The sequence below is a fragment of the Lathyrus oleraceus genome, chromosome 5 (assembly GCF_024323335.1).
Source record: "Lathyrus oleraceus cultivar Zhongwan6 chromosome 5, CAAS_Psat_ZW6_1.0, whole genome shotgun sequence".
NCBI classification, from domain to species: domain Eukaryota; kingdom Viridiplantae; phylum Streptophyta; class Magnoliopsida; order Fabales; family Fabaceae; genus Lathyrus; species Lathyrus oleraceus.
The window spans coordinates 483,952,731-483,963,363 of record NC_066583.1 but is presented as its reverse complement, the minus strand read 5'-3'; the positions used below and the strand labels follow the sequence as shown (position 1 = coordinate 483,963,363).

General features: G+C 38.2%; 1 protein-coding gene across 1 annotated transcript; it reads right to left on the bottom strand.

Moving 5' to 3' along the window:
- Window positions 1-958: 958 nt before the first annotated feature.
- On the bottom strand, window positions 959-3,858 carry LOC127081468 (uncharacterized). Its single transcript, XM_051021723.1, has 2 exons — window positions 3,584-3,858; window positions 959-1,685 (listed from the first exon to the last, which is right to left on the bottom strand). Exons 1-2 carry the CDS (start codon window positions 3,856-3,858, stop codon window positions 959-961), a joined length of 1,002 nt encoding a protein of 333 aa, XP_050877680.1.
- Between the last annotated feature and the right edge of the window lie 6,775 nt (window positions 3,859-10,633).

Here is a 10,633-nt window from a genome sequence, read left to right as displayed (position 1 = left end):
TAACAAACTAGTGCTTTGGACAACATCAAGCAACTTTTGAAAACAAACCAGATTCTGATGGAAGATCATTCTGGTACTTCAAAAAGGTTAATCAGGAAAGTGCTCTTTCATTCTGATTTTATATTTTTGAGAACTATACATCTCAGGGGGAGATTTGTGCTTCTATAAGATGTATCCTTCTGTGATTATCCTATTGTTTACCGTGAAAATTGGTAAACAACCGCTGATATTCCAAATTACTAAATTTGGTCACTTATAGGATCGATCAGATTGATCCTAGGACATGTGCTAATTGTTTAAAGTGAATTCTAATAAATGTAAATACTTCGACAGTATTGTAATGATGGGGATTAGTGAAACTACTTAGACAATAAAAGACTAACACAAATTAAAGAGAGAGATGGTAAAAGAAATGAAGATAACTAGCAACAAAGACGAATATTTGAAATAAAGAAGTATTTCTTGAAAATAAAGATAAATTGTATTACTTCAAAGTAACTAGAAATGGTGTAAAATTAACGTACATTTCTTAATTTACTGTTTCTCTCCACACAGGTACTTGGTAAATTTTACAAACTCTATACACACTTTGACACACACCTGATCCTAACACTAAGACCCTTTATTTATACTAATCGAAATGACCGTTTCAAACAGCCTTTTAATCACGTCGAGACAAATGGCACTTTGCATAGATGCAACTATCCATTAGGCTCCACGTGTACCTTCATCAACTTAAGATAAGAACAAAGTTCCCACCTTAATTTGAATTTTGAATTTCTAGTCGAAATAGTCTTCAAACACTAAAGAATATTTCTAAGTCCTTTATGCATAGTGATCCTCCTTATCCAGGGAATTTCGACTAGAGCCTCTAATATCATATTCAGTCGAAAGCACCTTCAATAGCAAATCCCATTTTCTAACTTTTCCATATTGGCTTTTCTTAACTTATACACAATTACCCATTTCTTATTTTTATTTCTTGGAGTGTTGGTCTATATCTTTTCAAATATTTTCCATTTACTCTCAAGATTCTTTTGTCTTCACTAAGTTCCTCAATCTCAAAGGCACCATTAGAGAATACTTTCAAAATTTGAAAAGGACCTTCCCACTTGGGAGACCACTTCCCTAAGGTCCTATCCTTTCGATCCATTGGAAGGACAACTTTCCAGACCAAGTCTTCAGGCGAAAATGTTTTAATTTTTACCTTCTTGTTATAAGAGTTCTCTACTCTCTTCTTCTGGCATTTTAATAACTCTAAGGCATTTAGTGTCTCTTCATCTAGATCAACTAGTTCATCCAACATCATGTTCCAATATGACTCTGATGGAATTTCATGATGCCTTTGAATTCTTGTGGATTGTAGGTAAATTTCTACTAGTAAAAATGCATCATGACCAAAGGTTAGTCGCAAAGGGGTCGAATTAGTGGCTTCCTTGGGAGAAGTACGACATGCCCACGAAATCTGATCTAAAGTTTTGTGCCAATTTCTAGGCTTCTCCCCCACATGCTTCTTAATCAAACCATTAATCACCTTATTAGCGGCTTCGACCTGTCCATTTGCTTGAGCATAATATGGCATAGAAGTTAACAATTTGAATCCCATTTCTTTAGCAAATTCTTGCATCTTTCGACCAATAAATACTGACCCTTGATCTGTTGTGACAGTCTCTGGGATTCCAAATCTATAAATAATATATTTCTGGATAAAATTGATCATGTCTTCCTATCTTACATTTGGTAAAGGTATAACTTCAATCCATTTCGTAAAATAATCAATGGCCACTTAGATATACCTCTGATTCTTAGATGATGGTGGTCAAATTTCCCTAATTAGATCCAAAGCCCAACTGCTAAATGGCCAAGGTTTGATTATAAAGTGCAATTCGCTCACAAGGACATGTTGTATGCCTGCGTGTACCTGACATTCTTGGCATCCTTTTGCAAATTCGATGTAATCTTTTAACATGGTAGGCCAATACATCCCTTGGTGAAATAAGAGCCATTTCATATCATGGCCAACTTGGTGTGCCCCACATGCCCCACTATGGACAGTCGAAAGGGCTAAATATGACTATGACTCACTAAGGCACTTAAGCAAAACTCCCCCAGGAATCCTTTTGAACAACTCCATCCCCAAAACAAAATAACTTAACGCTTGATACCTGGTTTTTTGATCAGCAGATGTCGTTGGATTATGTAGATATTCCATTATTAATTTCCTCCAATCTCCGTCAGTCAGATTGTCTATTACCAATATTTCGAAGTTTTCTTTATCAATGTATCCCAACTTTGTCTTTTCTAAGTTTGCTGGGGCTAATCTAGTTGATATAACTTTTCCTCTGACTTCGATGACTTTTTGCAATTTTTCTTTTGAAATTTTATACCCAAATGCAATTTGAACCAAATCATTAGCCACTTGATTTTCCAATCGAGGTATGTGTCGAATATTATCCATCTCAAATCTTTTTAGAAATTGACTAGATATTATGAAGTACATAATTAAATTCTCTTTAATACATTTCTACTCTTTCGTGATATGTTTTATAACTAACTCTAAGTCACCCATTATTTCGACTCGAGTTGCCCTCAATTCCAACAATATTTCAAGTCCGGCTATGAGGGCTTCATATTCAACTTCATTGTTCGAGCAGAGGCCCTCCACTTTATACTTGAGTTTTGTTGGAATTTTATTAGGAGAAATAATTAAAACGTCTATGCATGTTCCATCTTTGTGACTCGACCTATCGAAGTACAACTTCCAAGGTTCTAATTCGAGATAGTCCAGTGCATTCCCAACTATGGAGTGGTCGACTATAAAATCTGCTACCACTTGGCCCTTAACAGCTTTTAATGGGATATACATTAAGTACTATTAAGTTAAAGCTAGTTCCTATTTTCCAATTCAACTGTGCAAATTTGGTTTGGACAACATATGTTTAATGATGTTGAAATGAAATGAAACGTAAACATCAACAGGTTTTATATAATGCTTCAACTTTGTACAGGAGAAATACAAGCATAAACACAAATTTTCAACTATGATATACTTAGTTTCTGCATCATTTAAGACCCTACTGAGGTAGTAGATGGCTCTTTCGACGCCATTATCATCCTCTTGAGCCAACATGCTCCCTAGAGTCTTGTAAGATGAAGATATGTACAATCTCATACTCCTACTTCTCTAAGGCGGTGTCAGGATTGGTGGATGACTCAAGTATTCTCTAATTTTATCGAATGCTTCTTGTTGAGCCTACCCCCATTCGAATCCTTCCTTGTTGAGTTGAAGTAAAGGCGAAAAAGCTTACGTTTTTCCACTAAGGTTTGAGATGATCTCCTTAGGAAATTGATCTTGCCCAGTAGTGACTGCAATTCTTTCTTTGTTGATGGCGTTTTCACCTCCATTATGGCCTTGGTCATATTCTGGTTTATTTCAATTCCCTTTTTATGGATAACAAAGCCTAAGAAATCCCCTGTTTGCACACAAAAAGCGTATTTGAGAGGATTCATTTTCAGACCATGTCTTCTCATCCTTTCGAAGGACCGTTGAAGATGGTCTATATGGCTCTTCCCTGAAACATACTTAATGACAATATCATCTATGTAAATTTGCATTAAAGTCTCAATGAAAACATGGAAGATCAAATTCATTTCTCTATGGTATGTTTCCCTAGCATTTTTCAAACCAAAAGGCATTACCACCCATTCATAGGCACCTAAGGCTCCAGGACATCGAAATGCCATTTTTGGGACATCCTCTTCCGTAATAAATATCTGATTATATCCAGAATATCCATCGAGCATGCTAAGATACTCATGGCCTACAGTGGAATCAACTAGCACTTCCGCCACCGGCATTGAATATTCACCCTTTGGGGTTGTAGTATTTAAATCTCTAAAGTCTATGCAAACCCTCAAAGTACCATTCTTTTTAATAACAGGCACAATATTAGCTAACCATTTGACATACCGGGGAGTACGAATGAAGTTACAGCGAAGAAGCCTTTCAACCTCCTATTTGATCTTCAAGAGTATTGCAGGTGCAAATATCCTTGGGTTATGCTTGATAGGCTTCTTTCCAGGCTTGATTGGCATCTTCAATTCGACCAGATCTCTACTCAAACCAGGCATCTCGTCGTAGTCCCATGTGAAACAATCTTTGAACTCCTTCAACAGCTGAACTACTTCGACTTTAAGTTGAGGGATGATATTGGCGCTAATGTAAGTTGGCCTTTTTATCAATCCCCATCCCAAGTCTATTTCCTCAAGTGGATCCTCAGCCAACATTTTAACATTTGTTGCTAGAGGATCCTTCTCGAAACCCAAAGGCTCATTATTATAAATAGCGTCGAGCCTCTGGCCTTGAGCTTCGTTCTGAACCTTATCAGGTGGCATTGGATCGTAGTCCTTTCCAGGACCTATTTGATGGAAGTCTTTACTGGATTTGACATCCATGTTTTTTACTTCAGCCTCCAAGGCCGATTGCTGCTTGTTTTCGGCTATGTAAGCCGAAATCCTTTTTAGCATTTCGAACTCAGTCATCAGCACTGAATTCGCTTCCCCAACCTGTGGGTTCAACTCCTGACACTCCTAGATATCCAAAGTCTTCTTCGCACACACTTCTCTGTCCCAGTGAAAGCCATTGTTGGGGTGAAAATATAGGGAACAATAGGTGTTGTCATCTGGAGTGAATGCAAAATCGGTCGGATCACACGGAGCAATGTTGGCCAAATGTTTGTCGAACTGGCGTCTGTCGATATGGTTGATATGAGTCTTGAAGTAACCTTGGTCTGCTTCTATATTCTCCATAATACCATCTGGACGCCATATGATTATTCGCTGCTGCATTGAGGATGACACAACCCCGACCCCATGTATCCATTCTCTTCCAAGTAACAAATTATACTTGGCCTTCGTCTCCATAATCATAAAATTTTTGGATCTTGCGATCGTTCCTACGGTTAACTCGACTTGGATGACACCAAGGGTGGAACCCACTTTTCCCTCATAATTGGAAAGCACCATATTGTGAGGTTTGGCATCTGTGTCGTACTTGCCATTTTTTTTGCAGCATGTGGTGCGGTATCAAATTCACTGTTATAATGTCGCAGTCCACTAAGATTTTATTAATGGGGACATCTTCGATCTTCCTAATAATAAAGATAGGCTTAAGGTGACTCTGTTGGTGTAAGCCCTAGAGGCCAATACTTTTTTGTACTTGTATCGAATTAATAAAAGACTTTTTCTTTATTATGATTGATTAATAAAGTCCCTGGAATAGATAGTCCGTTTAATGTATTAAGTGTGACTTAATCGTGAGAACACATTAAACATAAGGACACTATTCTTAAAGTATCCGTAGTCGAGCTTTAGTGTGAAGTGGGATAACATTAAAGCATTAAGACTATTATGTTTGTAGACTGATGATCACATCTCATGGATCATGGATAAAGAGTTATCAAGTCTTAAACATAGGTATGAATATTAGGAGTAATATTTATACCGGATTGACCCGCTATGAGAATACTATATAGAAAGTTATGAAAAGTGTCATAAGTTATTCTCATGGTGATAATAGTGTATTCCACTCTTCGACCTGAAACCACTATGTATCCTAGATGTAGAGTCGAGTGCTTTATTGCTGATCCAACGTTGTCCGTAACTGGATAACCATAAAGACAGTTGATGGGTACTCCACGAAGCATGCTAAGGGACATGAGTGACCTAGATGGAATTTTCCCATCCTGCATAACAGGATAAATGTCTATGGGCCCAATATTGAACTGGACAAGGATGACACGGTCTATGCCTTGTGTTCAATATAGACATAAGGGCAAAAGGGTAATCATACACATAAGTATTATCACAGAAGGAATTGTCAGATCACATGACATTTTCGTGTCTTGGGTAGCAGTGATGTGTTGCTAGATACCGCTCACTGTTTATTATGTTAAATGCGTGATTTAATATAATTGCCAACGTCATGAAAACCTACAGGGTCACACACAAAGGACGGATTGATGAGAGATAGAGTAACTAAGGAATATCGTAAGGTACGGTGCCCTTAAGTGAATTATAGAACATCGTAAGGTACGGTGTACTTGAGTAGAATACGAAATATGGTAAGATACCATGGGCTTAAGTGATTTTGGGCATATTATAAGATATGGGCCAAAATACACTTAAGTGGGCTTTTTAGCTTGAAGCCCACACAAGTGGTTCTATAAATAGAACCCTTGTGCAGAAGCATTGATAGTGGTTGCATTAATTTCGTTTTCTCTCTCTCTCACTCAAAGCCTTCATTCGTACCAGCTAGCACTGAGATTGAAGGAATCCGTTCGTGTGGACTGAGTAGAGACGTTGTCATCGTTCAACGTTCGTGATCGCTCCGTGGATCTGCATCAAAGGGTTTTGATCGTCACAAGAGATCTGCACCAAAAGTTTCGATCATCACAAGAGGTAAATATTCTATCACTGATCATGACCATTCGTAAGGATCTATAAAGGAGAAATTTTAATTTCCGCTGCGTTTTGGACCGCAATTCTCCTTCAGTGGTATCAGAGCCACTTACGAAACCATGAATGGATAGCTGTTTATTTTCTGTATTAATATGATTAAAAGACAGAATGAATCAATTAATTAAACGGGTAATTAAATTTGGCATCATGAGTGTACGAGTTGGATGATTGATGTTGACTATGCTTCGGAACCGACATTAGTATGGTGAAGCAGCGATACATCGATTGTCCATAGGTTACGCAATTGAGACCGATCAACTTATATATGATATAAGTAATCCTAATGCAAAGTACGGTATATGTGATATACTGTTTCTGTTTCATTCATTCGAACACTAAATGATTGTTTTCCTTTGAGCGATCAATGGTCATTTGCTTCGGAATCCGACATTAGTATGGTGAAGCAATGACATGTTGATCAATCATACTGAATCAACAATCGAGGTATATTTGACGGTCTGAAATTGGCGCATTAGGGTTGGTGACGGCGCAAGGGTTGTGCCGTCAGAGAGTTGTGAATTTAGGGCTTTTGGAACACGTCTGTTGACTATTTCAAAGTTCTGTTATTTTAGCCGTGACGCTCGTGACAAGCTTGTAACGAGCGTAGCATGATGGGCGTGACGGTCGTCACGTGCTTTGTGACGGTCGTCACATTCACAAGTCCAGAAAACTAGGCGTTTCTGTTTTTGGCCCTGTGACGGTTGTAACGTGTTTTGTGTGACGGTCGTCACACTCACATGGCCTGTGACGGTCGTCACATGCCTGTGACGGTCGTCACATGCCTGTGACGGTCGTCACATGCCTGTGACGGTCGTCACACTCACAGAGTCAAAATTTTGGGGTTTCTATTTTTGTGCCTACGCAAGAGTTGTGTTGATGCAAAAACAATGTCCATTTCAAATGAATTGTTCATTAAAATTTTGGAACCCCCGGCTAACTCTGCGTAGTGTGATCGGTCGCCGAAATTTAATTTTGTTTTAATTAAATAAAGGAATTAAAAATTAATAATAATAATGTGTTTGTTATTATTGCCTTGTTGTGATCAGTTATGGCCTTAGTCTTCCTTCTTTTTGTTTTGGGTTTTTAAATACGACCTGCGTGTCGTGCCTCTCCTTTTGATCTCTTAATGTAACTTCTTTTCTCATCTCAAACCCTCGTATGTAAAACGAGTTTCTTCTAGAATGTAATACTGTGAAGAAAGAGAAGAAGACAATGTTATGAAGAAAGAGAAGAATTCAAGATCAAAGGAGGACAACCTTGAAGATCTTGCTTGGAGAAGCTTAGAGAAGAATTCAATACTAAAGGAGGACAACCTTGAAGATCTTGCTTGGAGAAGCTTAGATCGTTATTAGGTTAGCTTAGGTTCTCTCATTGGCTTGGGAGAACAATTGCGCTAGGGGCCATAACTGTTTCATTGTGTATGTATGTTGATGCATGTGAATGTATGTTGATGCATGTGAGAGACGATTTATATGATAAATAAGCCGGTGAGATCATAACAATTGCAATTCCCTCAAACTAAAATATTAAGTTTATGCTTTCCAAGTTTTAGCACTCATCAAGACTAGTATCGGATAATGTAGGTTTCGCCTACGCGAGGTGCATGTTCTATATTAGTAAGGTGCGATGGGATAATTGTAATATCCAACTGCTAAGACAATGGGTCAAACTTAACTAAACAAATTATGAGAATATTATATATGTTTGCTTTCCAAGTTTTAGCACTCATCAAGACTGGTATCGAATAATGTAGGTTTCGCCTACGCGAGGTGCATGTTTTGTATTAGTTAAGGTGCGATGGGATAATTGTAATATCCAACTGCTAAAACGATGAGTCAAACTTAATTATAATTTTCTTATATATGTTTAGAAGCAAGAGTTGGGAATGATCCATGTGATGGATTGGAATAAGGAGTTATTCACCCAACAGAAATTTTCGAGAGTTGTATGAGATACAATTGGAAGGAGTTCCTACCTAAATAACCTAGTTTTGTGTAATCCGCCTACGCGGACTTAGAACGAAGTGAAATATGGATCTCGACCCACTAGAAAATCTTCCAACGGGATTTTCCGAATCAAATGATGAGGGTCATTTGTTTTGAGTAAAATAGTGGGAGCATATTTAATTAAAGGCCTAATTAAATATGTCAATGATACTTATATTTTCATTAATCCTTGTGTAGATTACCATGACAGCAAACACCTCTAACAACATCTTGCGATCAATCCTTGATAAGGAAAAATTGTCTAGGACAAATTTTCTGGATTGGCACCGAAACCTGAGGATTGTCCTCAAACATAATAAAAAGTTGTATGTCTTGGAGAAACCTGTTCCTGAAGAGGAACCTCCTTGTTCTGCACCTAAGGCAGAAAGAGATGCTTATAAGAAGCATGTCGATGATGCCAATGAAACTGCTTGTCTCATGCTAGCCACCATGAACTCAGAATTGCAAAAGCAACATGAGAACATGTCAGCGTTCGATATGATCGAACACCTGAAGTTGCTCTATCAAGAGCAAGCAAGGCATGAGAGGTTTGAAGTTTCAAAAACCCTTTTCCAAAGCAAGTTAGCTGAGGGAGCCCCTGTAGGTCCCCATGTACTCAAGATGATTGGGTATGTGGAAAACCTTGAGAGATTGGGCTTTCCCCTCGAAAAGGAACTTGCGACTGATTTGATCTTGCAATCGTTGCCAGATAGTTTCAGTCAATTTGTCCTAAATTTCAATATGAATGATATGGACAAATCTCTTCCTGAACTGCTAGCCATGTTAAGAACTGCTGAGCAGAATCTGAAGACAAAAGGGAAATCCATTCTGATGATCGGAAATGGAAAGATACAGAACAAAAGGCCCATCAAGCAGGGTGATAAAGGGAAAGGCAAGGAAGTTGCCAAACCCAAACCCACTGTTGCTGCTTTGAAGCCTAATGGAGGCATAGCAAAAGAAGGCACCTGCTTCCATTGCGGTAAGACCGGACACTGGAAGAGAAACTGCCCAAAGTACCTGGAAGATAAGAAGAATGGAGTAGAGACTTCAACTTCAGGTATTTTTGTTATTAATTCATCTACTTCTGCATCATGGGTATTAGATACTGGATGCGGTTCTCACATTTGTACAAATGTGCAGGGGCTGAGAAGGAGTAGAGATTTGGCAAAAGGTGAAGTTGACCTACGAGTTGGCAATGGAGCAAAGGTTGCTACTTTAGCCGTAGGATCTTATGTGTTGACTTTACCTAGTGGTTTTATAATTCAGTTAGAGAACTGTTATTATGTACCTGCAATTAGCAGGAATATTATTTCCATTTCTTGTTTGGACAAGTTTGGTTTTTCATTTATAATAAAGAACAATTGTTGTTCAATTTATTTGAATGATATATTCTATGCTACTGCACAAATGAACAATGGACTATATGTCCTTGATCTCGAAATACCTATTAATAACATTAATACTAAAAGGTTGAAACCTAACGAGTTAAAACCAACTAGGTAAGAATATTAAAACTCTTCGATCAGATCGAGGTGGTGAGTATTTAAGCCTAGAGTTTGATGACCATCTGAAAGAGTGTTGGATTCTATCCCAACTCACTCCTCCTGGAACACCCCAATGGAATGGTGTATCTGAGAGAAGAAATCGAACTCTGTTCGACATGGTTTGATCCATGATGAGTCACGCCGATCTTCCAAACTCCTTTTGGGGACATGCACTATTGACAACAGCTTACACACTTGACCGTATTCCATCCAAAAGGGTTGAGAAGACGCCATATGAGAATGGAGTGGTAAGAAACCACATATGTCTTACATAAAGATTTGGGGTTGCGAGGTTTATGTGAAATGACAAATTTCAACTAAGCTTGAGCCCAAATCTGACAAATGCTTATTTGTGGGGTATCCTAAAGAAACAAGAGGATATTATTTCTACAATCCTTCTGAGGGCAAAATGTTTGTCGCTCGAACCTGAGTTTTCCTAGAAAGGGATTTTATTTCCAAAGGAATTAGTGGGAGGAAAGTAGAACTTGAAGAAATTCAAGAATCACAAAGTATCGATACACCTATGGAGGAATCAGAGCAGGAAACACAAATAGTTGTGTAAGAGCAACCTGTTCAGGTAGAACA

Coding starts and splice junctions, on each gene's coding strand:
- LOC127081468 (XM_051021723.1), bottom strand. CDS start 3,858: ATGCCGGTGGCGGAAGTGCTAGTTGATTCCACTGTAGGCCATGAGTAT. Junction 1,686..3,583: donor ATAGATGATATTGTCATTAA/GTATGTTTCAGG, acceptor TATTATTTATAG/ATTTGGAATCCCAGAGACTG.